Source organism: Periplaneta americana, chromosome 17, assembly GCF_040183065.1.
Source record: "Periplaneta americana isolate PAMFEO1 chromosome 17, P.americana_PAMFEO1_priV1, whole genome shotgun sequence".
Lineage (NCBI taxonomy): Eukaryota > Metazoa > Arthropoda > Insecta > Blattodea > Blattidae > Periplaneta > Periplaneta americana.
Window position 1 is genome coordinate 20,599,485 of NC_091133.1, and position 22,428 is coordinate 20,621,912.

The 22,428-nt window shown below is 34.8% G+C and overlaps 1 protein-coding gene across 3 annotated transcripts in view; it reads right to left on the minus strand.

Annotated features, from left to right (window-relative positions):
* Positions 1-10,669, minus strand: part of LOC138692600 (uncharacterized) — a 304,959-nt gene extending 294,290 nt beyond the window's left edge. The window contains exon 1 of one of the 3 annotated variants that reach the window (XM_069815616.1): positions 10,510-10,669. In XM_069815616.1, the coding sequence (XP_069671717.1) occupies positions 10,510-10,537 (28 nt within the window). In that variant the 5' untranslated portion in view covers positions 10,538-10,669. The remainder of the gene's footprint in view (positions 1-10,509) is intronic. The other 2 variants (XM_069815614.1, XM_069815615.1) reach the window with 2 other exon arrangements.
* Between the last annotated feature and the right edge of the window lie 11,759 nt (positions 10,670-22,428).

A 22,428-nucleotide genomic window follows, 5' to 3' on the forward strand; every position in this document is an offset into this window, starting at 1 on the left:
TGGTCAGTACACGAACTTGTTTTTGGAGTTCGTGGTAACATCTCCAAATACACCTATAACCTTTTAAAATCAAAGGAATTCTCATTTTACAATGCTGACAAATTCTAAAGGATTCAATTCAAATTTTGCTATTTAATCTCTGTTTCAAGTAATATGATTTCACTTTCACTTTAATTTTCTTTTGAAATTTATTATATGTATTTTCATTGTTTCATTGTAAACTTTTATAATATATATGTATTTGTTTTCTGGATCCTTGTGGTCACCCTTATTGAAGAGCAGATGGTTTTATTTTATAAATCCGATGTATATAGATATATACTACTATTTTAATAGCTGAGAAACAATTACTAACCTTCATCACACAAGAATATTGTGGTCAGAACATTATAGTTCATTAAAACATTTCATAATATGTCCTAATTTTCAAATTCTGGCCCCTCGATTACCGGTACTCTTCTTCAACATTAATCTCCGACTTTATTTTTTATTTATAATTCCTCAGGAACTACGTATTCATTCTTGTTTGTATATAGGTCTATATTTCCATAACATTTTCCAAGTATATTATGGATAGACTAGAGAATAATTAATGAAGTTGTATTGGAAAGAGTGAGTGAAGAAAGAATGTTGCTGAAACCGATCAGGAAAAGGGGAAAGAATTATTTGGGTTACTGGCTGAGAAGAAACTGCCTACTGAAGGATGCACTGGAAGGAATGGTGAACGGTAGAAGAGATATCAGATGATAGAGACATTAAGATATATGGATCATAGGCGAAGACAAAGAGGAAGGCAGAAAATAGGAAAGATTGGAGAAAGCTGGGTTTGCAGTGAAAGATCTGTCCTTGGGCGTAACACTGAATGAATGAATGGATGTCAAAACAGCCGTCTGAAATGGTTCAGAAATTTAATTGTACGCAAATTACAATAGATACTTTACACGATGTCACCAAATTTTGAACTCACATTTACAAATCATAAGAGAAGACCTAATTAGAACTGTATTGTGGCATTTTGCAGAGTTCCAATTTAAAATCAAAATTTTATTACGGTACACAATGTATATGTTAGGTACAAACATAGCTGATAATATTCGACCAGGAAAATTAAATTGTCAATTAAAGTTCAACAAAGTTTACACTTATGAAACTAGAAAATAGTCATAGGCTATCCTAGTCATTAAACGAAATAGATTAATAAGCACATACTATCAAATTTTAAAATGAACATGAAATTTTAGTTTTGAGATATGATTATTCTCTATTGCATTAATTTCAGTCATGGATAATTTTGCTTGCAATGCAATGACTTATAACTGTGAAAATCTTCAAAACAATGCCCAGAATATTTTTTTAGAAAAAAATGTTGAAGAATGTATTTTTATAAAACGTATTTAAAAAAGAATCACATTACGCAGTCTTAAGCAAACATATATTTAAAAACCAGTCTTTAAAATGATGTAATGTACACAATGTACGCTGTACATAAGTCAGTTGAGAATCTAAAACTTGATAATAATGCATAAAAATGTAAAAAAAAATGTTTATCGGTAACGGATACGTAAAGTCGTTTATTTCTTCAATTGTACATTATTTTAAAATCTTATCGAAGCTTTTTTATGCACGTCTATTCGTGCTTGCAAAATTCCACCGCAAACTTGCTGTACAAAGTGATGTAACCTAGTAGAAAGTTCGCAAAATGTACGTTGTTAATGCGCTTCACTGTCAGAAACTTCGTACAATTACAGACCTAATGTGCTTTTACATACTTTTGAAGCATCAACAAGACTATAAACAATGTACAGAAAGGGAAACGTTTCAACAAGCTCACTGCAGAGTAGGAGTTTGACATGTCAACTTCAACTACGTTGCTCTATTCGCGTTTCCAGTTCAGATGGTGAATCTTTATGGACAAAACTTCTCCTTACTTTCACAGTTACAAAATTTCGAAAATATATTCCAGTGACATATTATCTACACACATTAAAATATATTCTGGTATAAGACAGCCTTGGTAGCTCAGTTGGTAGAGTGCTGGCTTACCATGGCTGCAGACCCTGGTTCGAATTCTGGTGATGATGGGGTCGTATTTTTTCTGGATAGAGCAAAGGTTGATATGGATTTTTATGTGGATTCTCCCGTTTCTTAACATCATTCCACTGTCACTCTCTCAATTTGATCATTCATTATTATCACTAGGGACTGTATTTTGTCCCATGAGGCTGCAAGGTTAAATATTACTGCTTAAGTAAACTACGCGCGTGCATATGCAAGTGAAATACAGAGTTATCAGTTATGCTTTCCCCCGTGGAGCGGGGTTTTCCTACGAGTGAGCCCTCATTCGTTTGGCGCGCACTGGAGGGAGTAGCAAGCCTGCTTGCTTAAGGGTGGTTCACAACAAATCGGGAACGTAAACGACAACGAGAACGAGAACGGAAATGTTAAAATAAATGTATTTAAATGTGGACATTCATAATTAACGAGAAGCTTGCCGGAACTCGTGAACGGTAACGTGAAATTTAATTGTGAATATTTAAATTTAAATACGTTTATTTTAATAATATTTCTGTTCTCGTACTCGTCATTTTCGTTCCCGATTTATTGTGGACCAGCCTTGACCTTGCTGAATGTCGCAGTCGTAGCGCAGCTGTTCCCAGGTGTGTGTTGTGTTGTTCGTTTTTTAATTCGACAGTATACATAAAGTATACAGTATACCTCGTGAGTTTACAACAGCACAGCGTGTCTTTATTTACGATTGATGTGTGTTAACTCAGTCAATTCGTGAAGTTCGAAGACGGATTCAAGAAAGAGTCCCGGGTGTAGACGCTCTAGATCATAAAACAGTCCATAATCTTTATGTCCAACCTAAGAAACCAAAAAATCAGCGTTCAGTTCTCACCGAAGAAAGGTTACATGACATTTTTAATCGTTTACAAAATTCTCTTAGAAAATCTCTTCGTCATCTTGCACAAAAAGTGGGACTTTCATATAGGTCTGTGCAAAAAACTACTAAATTATTGCACTTCAAGCCGTATAAAATAACTGTGGCACATGCTCTTCAGCCAGGTGGCCCCGTACGTAGCGCACATTTTGTGAGTGGATTCTGGAAAATGTGATGAATAATTTCCTAAAGAGATGCGAAAAATGTGTGGAGAATGAAGGCAGGCAGTTTCAACACTTCATTTCATAATTTGCTAAGTAATGAGCCTTTTAAATTTGTTTGTGTATTGTTGTATGGTTGTTTTGTTTTTTTGTTTTACCTCCCGCTAATCACCGATACCCGGCTAACTGCTAACCGTCTAACGAACTCGTCCATAGGCAAAACACTTCAGCGGAAAGCAAAACTGATCGCACTGTACTTGACTGGCTGTTCACGCGATTCCTATTGGTGAAGTTGGGCAGAACAAAACATGGACAACTTTAAAAATTACACTATATTTACAATTTAAATTATTTATACTATGTACAGTAGAACAGACTATTTTTACTATTTACACTATCATAAAGAATGCAGGCCTGCATTAATCTCACATTATTTACACTTTTATGTACAGTGTTATGTATTGGAATGCAAGGTATTTTATTTAATAATATTATAGCCTACTTATTTTGGTACATAGTATATATATATATATATATATATATATATATATATATATATATATATGTAAGCCTACATTCGTAAATACTAAAAATGATGTATTGTAGTGTACATAGTGTAAATGGGCTGTCAGATATTGACTACTTTCAAAAGCCGATTGCCAAAAAAAAATTATTGAATATGATCTTTCTTCAAACATTACTTTTGTAGAATATGATTTTTATTTCTAATATATCAATTTTCCCCATTATGTTAATCATTCCTTTGGTCCAAATTATCTTACCTATCACTAAATTGTAATTGTTTAACTCTTAGAAATATATATACTTATGTATCTAAACACTACTACAATTTGGCTCTTACTACTGTTTCAATTATTATTATTATTATTATTATTATTATTATTATTATTATTATTATTATTATTATTATTATTATTATATTGTTTTCTGTATTGCTGTTATTTATAATATTTGCTATGTATTCTTTTACTGGTTGAGTTGAAGAGAAGGTCTAAGGCTTTAATTCTACCAGCATACATAAAATAAATAATTTTAATTGTAGGGAAGGTCATTGTATCATTCTTTAAGACTAGAATGCATTGTGATCGCGGTCTACGAGTGGTTTTGAACCATCAAAACAATACGTAAATATTCCCTAATGTACCTGTGTCGCGCGCGAAACCTAACGTCACGTCAATATAGTCTATGAACAACTAACGTTATCTCCATACGCCCAGGGACAGAATACTGTCTCTAATTATTAACATTTCAATATTACTGTATCTACCCAAAACCATGCGGCGTGATGTAGTATTGTGACTGGCATATAGGTGGCATCAGTCGTACACTCTGGGGAGATAAAAAGGGCACGTTAGTGGGACGTCATAGGAACCTGCGTTTGCAAGTCTAGGTGGACAGATGGCACCACACAGATGAGTCACGATACCTTCAGAGAAAGCGGCAGTTTGGACTTCACAGTCATTCAATGAAATAGTAGGGCACAATAAGTCTACGTATTTGAGGTTGTGCTAGCCTTCGGGCTCCTCCTCCGTACAAAAAAAATATGATATAAAAATCTGGGGTTTATTTCGACTGAAGGGGTTAGGTACAGATTATAGCAGGAAAATGTTTGGAAATATTAAACATTTATTTCCTCCATTACTGCATCTTGTACAATAATGAGAATTTGCATGTGTAAAACACTGTCCTTCTGCTATATGAAAATAATATTTTTACAATAAAAAATATTTATATCTATATTTTTTTCAAAGTTAGAAACAGTGGCAGTACACTGTGCAGTGATGAAGCATTTCCCTCATAACTCATAAACTTGTTAACTTTTTCATGTTCTATCTCTTTTATTTTATTGCTTAAACTCAAGTTTACAATATCATGCTCTTTCAACTACATTCCTTAGTAAATAATATTCTTTTTATTTTGTATTAGAAGAAAATACTGATATTTTGCCATTTTTAAAACGAATTCATTTTTTATTAAACGATCTATCAAAGGCATAGAAGTGATTTTGCATCATATTGTAGTTATGACATGCATAAATACACACAAAAAAATTCATCACAGAATGTTGGATAGTTTTTGAGTTATGAGCGAAACGCTTCATCACTGCACAGTGAACAGCCACCATTTTGAATTTTGAAAAAATATATATACAATTTTTTTTAATCGTAAAAATATTTTAATATATAGTAGAAGGGCAGTGTTTACAAATGTTCATTACTCTACAAGATACAGTAATGGAGAAAAAAAATGTTGAATATTTCCAAAACTTTTACTGCTGTAAGCTATACCTAACCCCTTAAATGTTTGCAGCTCGAAGTACATTAAGTAGTAGTGTCAGGAAGATGACGTAATCTGTATCTTTATGCATACTGTACGTTTTACGCGCTGCTCAACAATCCAGTTAATTTATTATTTTGCAAATAGTATTCCTTTCTATAGTTTATTTGTTTATCTGTCATTAAAAATACATTCATAAGTGAAATCACTTACCCTGCAAACAAATTACAAGAGACACTTTGGATTTCGGGATTGCAGACGAAAGTCATCGTTCATCTTTTAAAAAACAGATATAGGCCTATGAATTAATTTATTCTGAAGATTTAAGTAGATATATATATATAATTAGTTCTGTATAAATTCACATAAATGGTCTAGATACTCTAGAGTCTAAAAATCTAAATAGTTAAAGCTTCATGAGAAAGCGACTCTTCCGTCGGTTGTGTAGCCCGTCGCGTGATGTTTTGTGCTCCGGTGCAATAGGAATTAACCGCGACATTACAACCAAAAGTTAAGATAATTCTATAGATAATTTTTTCTCTAAGAAGAAAGTTTACCTCTGAAACGACGTATAGGCTATAATTTCATTTGTCAATATTTATTGAAAAAATAAATAAAAAGATCGTTACGTTTAACATGCATCAAATCGCCGTTGCGTATTTTTGATATCAAATAAAGACACATTAATTTTTGTAAAAAGTTGCTTTTCGTGTGCATCATACTAGACTAAATTGATCTGTAGATATTGCATTTGAACAAAATTCACCTAATAATTTTTGAAGAATTGATATGTCCGAAATCACTGTTTCAAGAATGCTGGCATCATGTATCTCTGCAAAATCTTAATATCAATTTCCTTATAGCAAATTTTATTCTCTCTATAATATGTATAAGAATGTAAATGAAAATCACAAACATGAATAGTTTATTATTTTTATTTTTACCGTACAGGTGAGGTAATTACAAAAGATACGCTTACGGATTTTACTAAAGAACATTTCTTAAGAGTTCTGAAATCTAATCATATGATATATTTATACTGCAGACGATCATTAAACTAGTTATATTGCACAATTTTGCTATGAATCAAGGTTGAAAAGTTTAATTTTGGCATATCCTTTTTCAAATTTCGAAACACTGTGGAGAGGATAGAGGAAGGATAAGAAACTATTTGAGAATTGAAAGGTTAGTGAAAATGGGAAGCTATTCCGACATGAGGCACATCCTCCTTTTTCCACAAATCACTCCAATTAAAGCGTTTCCAAACTAACTGAATTAAACTGAATGAGATATTCTTTAAGTATAATTTTAATATTCACGCTTTAATACCGGGCACAACTGTAATATAAATAATTCGAGCGACAAGTTCATAGTTTTATGAGCTTCACAAAAATTAAGATACTCCTTCTGTTCCAAAATATGGTATAGGAAGATGTCATTAATTCTGTTCCAAAATATGGTAGACTATACATTTGTTAAAGTTCTTAGTAATATAATGTAACTTTAATACATATTCTAGATACTTACTTGATTAATAAATTAACACTAGAAAAACAAAAAAATTAGTTACATTTCATTCTGTGTGATGTCAAATAAATAAAAGAGAAAACATTGTTTTGAGAGAGACAAATTAACATAAAAAGTGCAATAAATTATAACCCGTTTTTGTACGACTGTTGTGCCTTAGATGTCCTATTCAAAATTGACTGAGTTGGTGTTACGTTTTCTACAACAGGAGCCTACAGCAGGTGCTCATTTGATTTCTGTTCATAATGAACTATTTAAATATTATATTAGAAACATTCACAACTGCACTGTCTGATAGTCCCTTCACTACTGAACAGAATACCACACCGCGAAACATTTCGTGTGCCCATGTTTTGTTTGTTACTATACCATATTTTGGAACGGAGGGAATATAATTTAGCGAATTTATATGTGAGACCCCTCTGGTAGGCAATATGTAGGTATAATTTAATAATTTTTATTACTGATTTTATTAATTAAATTTTGGAAACAAACAGCCGAAGTGTCTTTACCTTCTGTCTCAATAACAATAATACAAATTATATACGAAATATGTTCTCATTATGCCCATCCATTTTGTTTTTAAATATTCTAACAATGCATAAATAAGTTTAAAGTCGATCGAAGTTGAGCGAAGGTGCGTCCGTTTCTTTTCTGTATTACTTTCATTTTACAAAGCAAAAAAAAAAAAAAAAATAAATAAATAAAATAAAATAAAACCAATGCAAAATGACAAACTCCAAAATTTACTTAACAATAATAATTATAAAATAAAAGCAAATAGACCTATTGTATTAATAGAATGTAATTATTGTAACCTAAGAGAATTTTGTAAACTTTTGATCGTTGTATGGTTGTGAAACTTGGACTGTCACTTTGAGAGAGGAACATAGGTTAAGAATATTCGAGAATAAGGTGCTTACGAAAATATTTGGGGCTAAGAAGGATGAAGTTACAGGAGAATGGAGAAAGTTGCACAACGTAGAACTGCACGCATTGTATTTATCACCTGACATAATTAGGAATATTAAATCCAGATGTTTAAGATGGGCAGGGCATGTTGCACGTATGAGCGAATCCAGAAATGCATATAGAGTGTTAGTTGGAAGGCCGCAGGGAAAAAGACCTTTGGGGAGGCCGAGACGTAGTTGGGAAGATAATATAAAAATGGATTTGAGGGAGGTGGAATATGATGATAGGGACTGGATTAATCTTGCTGAGGGTAGGGACCAATGGCGGACTTATGTGAGGGCGGCAATGAACCTCCGGGTTCATTAAAAGCCATTTGCAAGTAAGTAGGCTTAAGTTGATCGTTGATTAAAGATAAAAGTAGAAATTGTAATATTTTACATTTTTACGAATTGTTTAATTTTTTTTAATGATTTTCAAGTACCTACTGGTATTAAGTTCTAAGTTTATCATCAATGTGTTCTCCTGCTTTCCTATTTTCTCCATTTGCAAAAAAAGTAAGCAATAAGAATATCATTAGAACCTATTTATAGTATATCGTCGCTATAAATTATATTTCTCAAGTAAAGCTGAATCAGTTTTTAGTAAAAAAAAATCTCATTTTAATCAAAGTTTACTTCTAGTAGGGCGTCAAGACTTATATTATCTAATTGTATAAGTCTTGACTGCCTACTAGAAAAAAACTTTGATTACCCATACAACTTATCGGGTCCAACATGGTATTAAAATCTCATTTTATGTGAATTAATTTTGGATGGACTGTCTCTTTGTTAAGTTGTTAAGTGAATGTGAACAAAATCCATTCAATAATCAGCGGACATTGCTTGCTATACATATACTACACATAGGCTATGGGATATATTCCGTAGAAACCTCGAAATCCACGTTTGTAGTTTCAATACTTTCCCCATAACTCTTTGTTTAACGATAACGTAAGCAAAATTTGCGAAATGAAAATATTTATAAAAATATGGACACAAATTTTATTCACTGTATCTGACAAAATATTTTTAAGCTGTTGTTTTTCCTAATTTCGTGACCTTTATCGGAAGAAAATATGTAAGATATTTACGCTTTAAATGAACTCATTGGAAAGGTGTCGCAATATGAACAAAATAAGTAAAAAGACAAGCTTTAATTGGTTAGAGTGATAGGTACACAGAGGACATGGTAAAATATATTTTTCGATGTGATATGCTGAAAGCATTTTTTCCCCCGTGAAATGCTAAAAATACAGCTTATATTTTTTTCAGTACAATTATTTCATTGTACTTTGTACATAGAATAAATAAATAATAAACAGGAACTCGTACTGTCTCAGCAACATAACGCTCTTGATATAAACAGACGGAGAGAGAGGTTTGCAGGCAAAATTCACTTCTTGTGTCTAAGGTGCCGAAAACATTTATTTCCATTTAACACTCTTTCTTGCAGCGTCAATACGTTCTCTCTACTTCACATAATGAGAAAATAAAGAAATATAAACACATCGTTCATTAACAAAATAACTCATAGACGATGTGGAAAGGACAACTTTATATTGGTAAAATTATTCTGAAGACGCGCACTCTCAAAATGGATTTTATTTCAGTGGTTAATACAGTCTGTATAGTTTTTATAATAAGAAATTGAAGGAACGTGAACAAAATGCGTTCAATATAGGTGAGATTTCACACAGGCAGACGACATAGCAAGAATCACCTTTTTGATAACAGATAGTGGAAATATTTTCACGGAACTGTCAAAATCGATAATTTGTAATATACATTACTTTCTCTATATTTTATAGAATGAGAAATTAATGGAACAAGAAAAAATGCGCTCAATATAGATCAATGCATTTCACATAGAAAAACAAAGCAAGAATCACTTTTTGATACCAGAGACGCTGAAAATATTTCTATCCGAGTACCGGTAACTCTCAAAATCGATGTATTTTTTTTTTCAATATACGGGTAGATCAGTTGGTAGAGCAGCTTGCTACGGACTGGAAGGTCGGGTTCGATCCCAGGTGGTTCCAGGATTTTTTCTCGTTGCCAAACTTTCAGAACGGCCCCGAGGTTGAGTACCGGGACTTTCCCGCGTGTAAAAGGCGGTCAGAGCGTGGTGCCGACCACACCACCTCATTCTAGTGCCGAGGTCATGGGAAACATGGGGCTCTATCTCCATGCCCCCCAAGTGCCTTCATGGCATGTTACGGGGATACCTTTGTAATTAGAAAGTAAAGAAATAATATCAATATAAGATCTAGTAGTTGAACTCGTTTCACACAACATACCTAAAACCACTTTTTCGTTGTCAAAGTTGTTATAAACGTGCATTTCCGTCAAAATGTCGAAATCGATTTTTGCGAGAATCACAATAACAGAAGAAAAATTGAACACAAAGTTTATGAACTTCCAACGAAGTTTTATGACAAATATTTAGAAAAGTTTTTGCGTTAACAAAGCGTTTTATATTCCACTAAAAAAGCAATATACTTATACTGTTGATAGATGACATTGACTCCCATATAAAGCATAATTAATACGTTACAAAACACAGAAATGGTCTCCACGCATTCAAATTCGTTTGTATCACACACAAATCAATGAACACGAGCCGTCGTCTCACCTGCGAGCGGCCGATGTACCGCCTCCATTGCAGAGCAGAGCTGTTCACACAACACAGGTCAAGAGACGCGGTTCTCTCACTAACTCGACCGCGAGCGGCGTGACTACTAACGGACTGGCCCTGCCTGACGACTACACTCCGCGGCGCGTCCGCTCTCCCCGCCATCAAGAGTCACGGTGGGGGGCGGCAAATTAACCTACCCCAACGCGAGAAAGTACCTGTGAATCAGGGACTCGTGTTCGACCCCGAGCATATGTACAACTCTCAGCATAAGATTCATGCTCCTTCGTAATTGCTTTGTGAAGATCTCAGATTGTTCAGCTGGGAGTTTTAATTTATCCGACGTTTCGTAACCATAGCCGGAGAGAGAACCGTTTCCTTGGGGGCGGGGGGCAAAGCAAAACCATGGAATCGTGATATAACGATATGGGGGACATTATTTATCTTCTTCCCCCCCCCCATTATATATACTTTTTTTCTATTTTTTGTGTACATTTTATTCAATTGTCGGTTTGTGGTTTAATTATGTAAATCCTACTTAATTGTAATCTAATACTAATATGTATACTATTGTGTTTATTTTTATTTTTACTGTGTACATTTTTTTTATTGAATTATCGGCTTCTGTTTTTATGTGATTCGTATTTGATTCTAACAACATTAATATCTATTCTACTATGTTTATTTTTATTTTATGAGGTAAATTTTTATGTAACTACCTCTTTTGATCTCATAATGTACCTACATTGTATCAGTATGTAATTACTTAATTCCGATACAGTATTATGTTCAACAATGTAAGCAAGTTTTAATCCTGGTTGAGTGTAAGAGAAGGCCTTACGGCCTAAACTCTGCCAGGTTAAATAAAGCCATTATTATTATTATTATTATTATTATTATTATTATTATTATTATTATTATAGAATAAAGGTATTGTAAAAGAAATTAAAATTGTAACAAAATATACAATGTTACTTTTTTCTTCTTCTTGTAAGGAAGAAAGACCCAAAGGCTTGCACTGCATCCTGAGGCTTATTGTGCTTACCACTCCTATTCTGTAAATGATTGGGTACCCGAACGGCCGCGCTCTTGTACAAATATAGCACGCCACACCGTGAACTTAACCAGGGCTATTGTATGGATGATGATATGTGAATTGAAGATGGCGAAATGAGTCCGAGTTCCAACATCGAAAATTACCCAGAAATTCTTTTTCAATTGGATGAGGAAAAACCACGGAAAAACCCTAACGAAGTAACTTCCCCAAACCGCTCGTTTCATGGCCAGATGTGTTAACCATTACTCCACAGCGGTGGACCAAGTTTACGTTTACTTTATCTGTTTATTTAAAAGAGCAAAACATCATATGAAATGTGAATTCTAATTATTTTATTTAATCTCGTCTTTAAGTTTAACTGGGATCACTTTCCTTTTTTCTGCATTGTTGTGCAGCATGTTATTCATATTTCATATATATATATATATATAATGATAATAATATAATAATATATATAATGAGTAATGAGTAATGAGTAATGATCTAAAGCAGGGTTCTCAAACTGTGCGTCGCGACGCTTGGTACGTCTCCGATCTTAGTCTGAAGTGTCGCGGCTACAAGACGAAATTAAAATTTATAATGTAACTTATTGTGAAACTTCGTTAGGGTTTTTCCGTGGTTTTTCCTCATCCAATTGAAAAAGAATTTCTGGGTAATTTTCGATGTTGGAACTCGGACTCATTTCGCCATCTTCAATTCACATATCATCATCCATACAATAGCCCTGGTTAAGTTCACGGTGTGGCGTGCTATATTTGTACAATATATATATAATAGTACTTCCATTCCTCAGATGAGCTATAGAAATTCTTATAGGCCTACATTCAGAAATTTAAAATAAATATTATATAGTCAATTAAAGTACAGAAACTTAATCATAAACAAAAAGAAGAAAAATCTTTTGAATTCAGTATTTTCTAACTTTAATAGAAAAAAAAAAGAGTTCGGCCAAGTTTAAGGGGGGGGGGAGTCAGTGCCTCCCATGCCTCCCCATAACTCCACCTATGTTCGTAACAATCGTATTTTTCGGACCACAATATGCACTTTTTTCTAAAACTATTGCTTAAGATTCCGAAGATACCGGCGTATCTCAGGCGGTAGGCAGATGTGCCTACTGATCCGGAGCTGAGCTCGGGCATGTGTTCAATATCCGCGCGGGCTTATTACCTGGTTGAGTTTTTTTCCCCAAGTTTTTTCAACTGAAAGACAAATTTAATGTAATCACATGGCGAATCTTCAGCCTCATTTTATCAAATGCCATCTCGCTATCACCAATTCCATCGACGCTAAATAGCCTTTTAGTCGATGCAGCGTCGTTAAATAACCGACTAAAAATTTCAAAGATCCATCATATCGCCGACAACACTGCTATCCAAATTCACTGTTTACCAGAGTAGTTAGATAAGAGTAATGATCTAAAGCAGGGCTCTCAAACTGTGCGTCGCGACGCTTGGTACGTCTCCGATCTTAGTCTGAAGTGTCGCGGCTACAAGACGAAATTAAAATTTATAATGTAACTTATTGTGAAACGCAATATTGCAAATTTTCAGTTCGTGTACATGTTTATTTTATTCTAATTTTGTATTTGTTACATTTAAGAATAATACAAGCTACTGCAGCAAAGTAAATGATTATTTTCTTAAAAAGATAGCATAAAATCGAATTTGGACATTTTTTTTATTTTGGGTAGATATTAAGGGCGGTACGGTCTCAAAAATTTTGATAACTCCTAATCTAATGTATGGTGTAGAGTGATAAAGAAATCTGCGATAATTTCATTTTCCTGTGCATTTGTTTTGTTGTTTAGTAGCTGGTTGTTTGTTGTGGCTTGTGACGTGGAGGGATAAACAGAATATAGTGATAGATTGATAGTGATAGATTTATTGATATTAGTTCACAAAAGTACAAAACTTAATAATTTAACAAAAAGATCTATAGGCCTATACAAAAGTAGTTATACATAACAAATATACAATTTCCTAAACTAATTAATTTATCGCAAATCTCAGTAATTTATTGGTTCAAACTTGCACTTACGTCTGGTTTTAGTGCATGTTTAAACCAATCGTAATAACCATTAAGACTTTAAACCTTATTTATCTGCTCCTTTTCACAATTTACTATCCTAAATATTTTTAATACTTTTTTTAATTTTAACTCTACAATAAACAAGTGTAAATCAATCTTTCCTGTTGCTATATTTATCCAGTATTTATGTTTAATTTTTAGATCTTATTTTACATAATAACTTAGATAAATAGAATATAATAAATCTATATTACAATATGTACTGTACAGGAAAGGTTTTCAACTTTTACACGAAAAGTTGTGGAATGTGCAAAACAACATGATAATAAGGCAGCCGGAAAACATTTTGGACTACCATAAAGTTAAAAATATGAAAAGAAGGAAATATTTGTGAAACCAACGGAGTCAGGTGCTAAAAAGTAAAAAATATTTAATTAATTATAATGTCATCTTAAAAGAAAAGCGCAATTTATGGTATAAGTACCTATATTTCAATAACTACATACTGTACTGATAAATCAACAGAATAATGAAAGATCCACCGCTGTGGACTAACGGCTGGAATTTTTGACCGTGAAACAAGAGGGCTCGGATTCAATTTTCGAGGATTTACCCTCTGAGTAAATGCTGGGTAACTTTCGGCGCTAGACCCTGAATTCATTTCGCTGGCACTATCATCTTCATTTCACTCACAGTCAGATGCTAGATGATCATCGCAGTTGATAAAGCGTTGTGAAATAAACTAATTAAAATAGAATTATATTTCATTTACAATTACACTCACATGGGAATGAGCTCACATTTATCTTTATAATTCTAAGAGAAAGCAATTTTGTTGCCTAACATCGGCGATGAGTTGTAGTTCATGACCGACACCTTAAGTGATGTTCTGAATTAAAAAAACCTGTTGCTTTTGGAGATAGTTTTTATGTACGTCACACTATGTTACTAGAGTGTATCTAAATGCTTTTAACCACTTCACGGAGAAAGATAAACACAATGACAGAAATGATTTGTTGTACTATGGACGATTTTATTTTCAAAAGTTCACGAATTGTTCACGTCCTTGACAACCAGAAAAATTTAAAACCATTTTATCCACTGCAGAATATCAACCAGTCTCCAAAGCAAATCAATGACGAGTCTACTTCCTAAAGGTCTAGATTTCCGGTCTGTCACGCGGACTGTCCGGGTTCGAGTCCAGTTTATTGGAAAATCCATAGTGATAATTGTGAGGTACGAAGTCGCCATTAGGGATTTTCTCGAGGTTCTCTAGTTTTCCTATGTAAGCACTATCAACATCTTTCCATCAGTTCGTTATCACTCCTTAGTAGTTCCCGATTGTCGGCTGGCGAAACGACACACGAAGAGGACTAGTTTAAGGAAGAGTGCTGTTGCCTGCTCGAAACATGGATCCCCAGTAAACCTTAGTGTAGTCAGCTGGTATGGCTTGGGAATGGGTCTAACACGAGGATAAGCGCAGTAGATCTACATGGTCGCAATTCTGGGTCGCAGTACCCCCAATAGTGAAGTAAAGTAACACGCCAGTAGTGAGAATTCTAAACTCCAACTCAATGAAAACAGTAACGAATCCTCGACTCAACCTTACACATGGTATTCGAGTTTTACTTAATAAAACAACAGTGGGTTCACATGGAATGCGAATTGAAATAGAATTTCGGAGGAAGCAGTACGACCAGCATTGCGACCTTTCAAGATCTATTGCGCTAACTCTGAAGCTAGGCACATTCCCAAACCCACACTAAGGTTGTTGTGTACCCAGGATACAAGCAGGCAACCCCACTCGTCCCTAGGCCAGCCCCCTCCTTGCGTCGCCAGCCAGCGTTTGGGTAATGCTGTGGAATGATGGCAAAATGGAGAAATGTTGGCGGAATGATGTAGAATATGGAAAACGGAAGAACCCTAAGAAAAACTCCAACTGCGACTTTCTCTGCCACAAGGGTCACTATAGATCCAGGCCTGACCCAAGGCCTTTTGAGAGGAGAGTTTATCTCAATTCGGGCCAACAAATTACAGAGAAGCAAGTTTAAATGAAACATACTCTGTTTAACATCATTATCTGTTATTACTATTATTATTGTTATTATTATTATTATTATTATTATTATTATTATTATTTTATCATTATTATTAATTGCCTCTGATTGAGGTTCTGACTGATCTACATCTATTATTCAGACAGTACATTTCACTTGATGGAAGAACTAACGTTTATATGCATCTAAAGTCTGACAGCTAATCGGAGATGTATACAATGGAGGGGAAAGGAACTGGCCACCCTACCCATTATCTCCTGGTCTAGTTCCCTCATAAGTGGTGCCTTCTTGGTATCATTTGTGAGGCTCAGATCTATCTTCGGACAGTTGATTAAATAACAACAACATTATTATTATTAAATAGTAAGGAAAATAATATATTTGATATGCATTGGATTCATTCACTCTAGACTATAACCTACAATAGAAAAAATGCATTTTGGGCACTTTTTAACATAATATTTAAGCCTAACCATAATAAAATTAATTATGCCATTCTATAGAACGCAAAACAATTTACAATTCATATAATATATATAATATATGTATGTTTAATTTCCTTTACTTTTCCTTCATGCAAGGGAATATTATGGTTAAACAAGGACAGTTCTTCCAGTCTGAAGTGAGTAATAATCTGGCAGCAAGCATGTAAACAAAAACAGCCACACATCTGTCTAAAAGTGGTACTGTGGAACAGAAACAGAAATAAAATTCAGAGAGTTGATAAAAAACCTAGAAGTTCCCGATAAAACCAAATGACCGACTGATCCAGATATTTGTTTTGGAAACTCTTCCATTAGGAGTTTAGGAAAAATTTTGAACATCCCACTAAAAGATATACAGCAATGTATTCGTGGTTTCCGTGTTGCTGTGTCTTTAGAACCACAATGTGCATCACTCCAAAATCAAAGTGAACTGAAACCTTTGCTTGATATAGTGAACACATTGGTCATATCAACGCCAGAATGTGAGCGCGTATTTAGTACGATAGAATGAATGACGTGTGTACATTAACAAGGAATTCTTTACTGCTGGAGACCATATCAAATTTATTTCTACAAAAAATGGACCCCCTCTCCATCTCTTTCACCCAGAAGGACACGTAAGGACCTGGATAGGAAAAGGATGACGTCATGCTGATGTCACAACTAGCAGGTTACGGCTCACTGAAAATAGGAAGTCAGAAAATATCCCAGGAATAGAAGCTATAACGGAATCATTGCTCCTAAATTTACAGGTATGGTTGTATGCGTGTAACTGCATTTCAATATGTTGTATATGTTTAAGTGGTTATTTGCCAAAAAGTGGTATTTTTTGACGATTTGTACTTTTCTCGTTCCTGATATCTCTTGGATGGTTCCGGTTTAGTTACCAAAAGTTTATGTCTAAAGATAATGTTTGGCATAGAAAAAGTACGTTGGCAAAATATGATATAGAAAGCCCTTCAAAATTTGTCTTTGCCATAACTTCACAAGTCGACATATATCATTTTTGGCCAGAAAGTACGTATAAACTTTTGACAAATAACCATAGGTTTATAGGTCTATTTCTTACATAGGTCTATGATGGACTGGTGTAACCGAGAACGGTATAACCTAATTTTATCTTGATAAAGATACCGTTACTTCTAAACTTCCATTTCGAGCACTGGTTTTAGATAACATCATTATATAATATTATGAATATTATTAGAAATTAACCTTTTAATTATCCTGTGATTAAGGTTCTGGCTGATATGTACATATATTATCAGACAGTACATCTCATTTGACGATGTGTCAGAGGAATTGAATTGAATTGAATTGAATTGAATTGAATTTACGGGAGGGTGCACTATGGCCCAACACTGCGACCTGTTACGGTTTATTGCGCTAATCCTCAAGCTAGGCGCACTTCCAAACCCACACCGTCTGGCTACAAGGTTCTCAGCGTACCCAGGTGTCGAGCAGGCAACTCTCCTCGTCCCTAGGCCAGCCCCCTCCGTGCGTCGCCAGCCGGCGATCGGAGAATGCTATGGAATTATGACGAAATGGAGAATTGGTGACGGAGTGATGTAAATGCCTAATATGGGGGAAAACGGGATAACCCCGAGAAAAACTCCAACTGAGACCTTGTCCGCCACAGATGTGTCAGAGGAAGAACTTATTGTTTATATGGATATGAAGTCTGACTAGTGTAATATGTAGCTGTATGCAATGGAGGGGGAAAGGAACTGGCCACCCTACCTCATTATCTCCTGGCGCAGTTGTCTCATAAGTAGTACCTTCTTGGTATCACTTGTGAGGTTCAAAGGTGTCTTCGGACAGTTGACTAAACAACAACAATCTTTTAATCATTTTTGTAGTTTGTAATCCAGGCTTATACAACATTTATAGCGTGCTATTTTACGTTGCGTGTAAGCCATAGACATTAATTCGAATCTCTTTTACAGCATGGATGTTTGTCCGTTGTAAAAATATGTCGAATTCACTGCACGCGAGTCCGTCTTTCCATCTAATATCAGGCAGAAAGAAACAATATAGACGTAGTGTGAACATCGCTAGAAGTATAAAAACTTTTAATATAATATAATATAATATAATATAATATAATATAATATAATATAATATAATATAATATAATATAATATAATATAATATATACTATGTTGTTTAATCAACTGTCCGAAGTCAGATATGAACCTCATAAGTGATACCAATAAGGAATCACTCATGAGGCAATTAGGCCAGGAGACAATGGGATAGGTATGTGGGGTGTACTATAAATAAGAGCATGAGCTGCTGCCAGGAAGTCAAAAGGACAGTAGTGGCAAAGGAAGCTTTTAATAGATAAAGGACCATCTTCTGCGGATCTCCGGAAAAAGAACGAACGAAGAGACTAGAGAAATGTTTTGTGTGGAGTGTGGCATTGTATGGGGCAGAAATGTGGACATTACGACGAATCGACTAGAAACATTTGAAATATGTATATGGAGAAGAATAGAGCTTTTGAAATGGACAGATTAAGAAAAGAAGCTGTGCTAGAAAGAGTGGGTGAAGAAAGAGTAATGCTAAAACTGATTAGAAAGAGAATAAGGAATTGACTAAGTCACTGGCTAAGAAGAAACAGTCTTTTGAAGGATGTACTGGAAGGAATGGTGACCGGAAGAAGAGTTCGGGGCAGAAGAAGCGATCAAGTGATAGACAACATTAAGATACATTGATCGTATATGGAGACTAAGAGTAAGACGGAAAATAGGAAAGATTGGAGAATGATAGGTTGCAGTGAAAGACCTGTCCTTGGGCAGAATACTATGAATGAATGGAATAGTTGAAACCTCGAAATCTTCTTTATGTACCATGTTAACTTTATGGTTCGTAAGTGTAGAATTTCCCTGTGTACTTTAATGTTCCTGCTATTTTCATATTACATCGTCAAATCACCGACAACGAAGAGGAACCACCGGCGTGGCTCAGTCGGTTAAGGCTCTTGCCTGCCGATCTGAAGTTGCGTTCGGGCGCGGGTTCGATCCCCGCTTGGGCTGATTACCTAGTTGGGGTTTTTCCCAACCGTAAGGTGAATGACAAGTAATCTATGGCGAATCCTCGCCCTTATCTCGCCAAATACCATCTCGCTATCATCGATCTCATCGACGCTAAATAACATAGTAGTTGATGCAGCGTCGTTAAATAACCAACTTAAAAAAACAATGAAGAGTATCGTAGTTCGAATTTAAGACACAAACATCAAAATAAATGGACCTAATATACTGTATTACAATGAAATATTCTATTGTAGCCATGCTTTGAGGTATCTAGCCTTGAAGATGTAATCTGCAAGTAGCTTCAACACGTTGGAGAAATTAAGTCTAGGTAGGCGGATGGGGAGTTCTAATTTTTCTGCAGAAGATGATTATACTAAATCAAAAGTTCCAGAGTCTAGCTGTATCTTCATGTAACTAATAGCCGGAGCCTACTTAAAGGAATTTCATATCACATAAGTTTTCGACAAGAAGTAGAGTTACGATTCAAGCAGTGATCTTGGAAGATAGATAGCCTAGTCGTGTTTAAAATCGCTGTTCGGATTTTGTTATTTCTGTACAATTCGCAGAATGCTGATGTTCATTCGTTTACCTTAAAGATGAAAGCCCATGGAGATACTCCTCGATTAAGTCTCAGATCATTAAACACACTCTTTAAAGCGGAGTTTGGAAATTATACATCCGCTTTAAGCCAGGCACGGGAATGCAGATTCTTTACGTAACATTAAACAGGGTTTTTACATCTCTATTTATAACGAGGTAGAAAATACCTATTAACCTGCCCTCTGCATATATGCAATAGTATATTATGTAAACGGATATTAACGAAATGTGTGAGCATATTCAGGCACAAAATTCAAAGGAAGCCATTAGCAGGGATCCATCAGAACTGACTCATTTATACAAAGCATTTATAATTTATTCGCAGCGCTTCATTAAAAGTTAATGAAGGCCAAACTGTTGAAACAAAAACATAATTTCAGTGATTTTGTATATTGTTTTCTATGTAAAGTGTAATCATTAGGCAAGGAAAAAATTGGATGTATAATATTATCGAGTTTTATATTTGGAAAATTACTGGCTTGCTTGCTCTGGACTCAAAAGAAATTTAAGTTAAACGACATAATACTTTTTCATTGTCAAACTTTACATAATACATTCAAGGAAATCTCCTATAGTTTTAATACATAGACAAGTAAACTGCAATATTCTCGTGCATATTACAATTAAAGAAGCTTACATATTATAAATTTGCTTTCTATAAAATTAGACTTTGCACAAACTCTACTTAGGTGGGAACAAAGCTATTGCATTTGATTTTATTATCATTGTATTGATTTCAAGTATTCAAGATGACCAGATCGTCACTTGCGAATAATTGTAATATTCATTAACTAAAAACTTAAATAATTTGCTGTTTTATGCAAATCTGGCTTTCAGGTAGAAGCTCTCTATGAAGCTGGCTTGAATAATTTCAAGGGAAAAATTCTTTGGTCGGCGGGAAAAGGCACATAAGTAAAAAAAATTAATATTTCAGGAGAGATTTTCTTTTTAATTTACCCTTAGTATAATGAAATTCATGTATGTTGGTTAAAGTAAGACCCTTTTCAATTTATAACACAAGAAATTTTATTATTTGAAAAATTAGAAAAAAATACTAGACTTATGTGATAGGTAGAACAGAAAAATCGACTTTTTTGAATTATGTGCCTTTTCCCGCCGACCAAAGAATTGTTCCGGGGCCGGGTAACGGTCCCGGGACCCTTCGCTTAGCGCACGAATGCTCTACCAACTGAGCTACCCCAGACACCGTCACAATTCTTCCTTTTATAACCACACAACTGAAATGGGCTGACAAGACGCCAGACACCCAACTTTGAGTGCACACAATTCTGTGTGACTTAAATTGTGGCTTTCTGTTAACGTTCCTACAGTAAGGAATATATTATGCAAATCTGGCTTTCAGGTAGTAGCTCCCTGTGAAGCAGGCTTGAATAATTGCTGTTTTATTTTAATTAATTTATTACTTAGGTTTCACATTCATGGTTAGGCTTGGACGAATCTTTGAGAGTACCTAGACCTATCCTGAATGAAGTTGCACGAATTAGATTAATATAGTAGCCGTAGTTCAATCTCTGAAAAGATTTATCCTGATTGAGATATAACGAACTCCGTTCGTTAGGGTTGGACCTGGATCAAGCTTTGAGATGATATACCTCTACAGAAGTTTTACTAATTTTATTACATTAGTCACGGTTTGATATTATAGACTGGGCCCTAGGCGACTGGACCAGTTCTTGAGACGGTATGGAAATACTGCAATTTGTATTATCTCGGGGGGAGGTGCGGCTTGTGGCGGGGGCTGGATTTGCTTGCTTTTTGCCCTCTGGAATTAATCTCATCCCAGCTTTGCCAGTCTTATTAAGTACACAGAAGAAGCTTTTCTTGGAAATAACGAAACCATGTTTTTTGCAGGCTCCTAAGATTTTCATGTAACTGTACTTGGCATTAGAAAGGGTTGTAATGTACCCCTCCCAAAAAGGCTCGATTTTCACACTACTGGTCTGTCATCTCTCGCCACAGTTCAGCTGTCGTGTGACACCTGACGCACATGACGTCATTCAAAAATTGTTTCCAGAGATCGGAAACAATCCTCCGTATAAATGAGGTTTCACGATTTAGGTTAGATGGGTTAATCTTTGAGATGGTCTATCCTAACTATTCTCAGGTTTAAAATATGAGATAAACTAGAGTTAGGCGTAGATCAGTTCTTGGGATGATCTATTGTAACCGGGATTTCACGAATTAGGCTAGCCATGGTTATGCATAGGTTACTCTATGAAGTGATCTAACATAATTGATTTTCACGAGAAGGTTGCTCACTGCTAGTCGTAGGTTATTGCTTGAAATGAACTCTCTTGAGGTTTTACGAATTATGTTAGCCAGATTAGGAGCAAAATTATCTTTGAGACTATATCCAAACTGAGTTTTCACGAATTACTTAAGCCACGGTTAGGTGTAGATCAAATTTAAGATGGTATATTCTGACTAAGGGTTGTGCAGTTACGCGTAAAAATGTTTCTATGTGAAACAAAATGACGCGTAACGCGCATAACACATAGAAAATGTGAATTAATACATAGAAACATTAAAAGTTGCGTTGTTTAATAATAATAATAATAATAATAATAGTCTAATATTACTTACTTATGGCTATTAAAGAACGCTCAGGTTCATTGCAGCCCCCAAATAAGCCC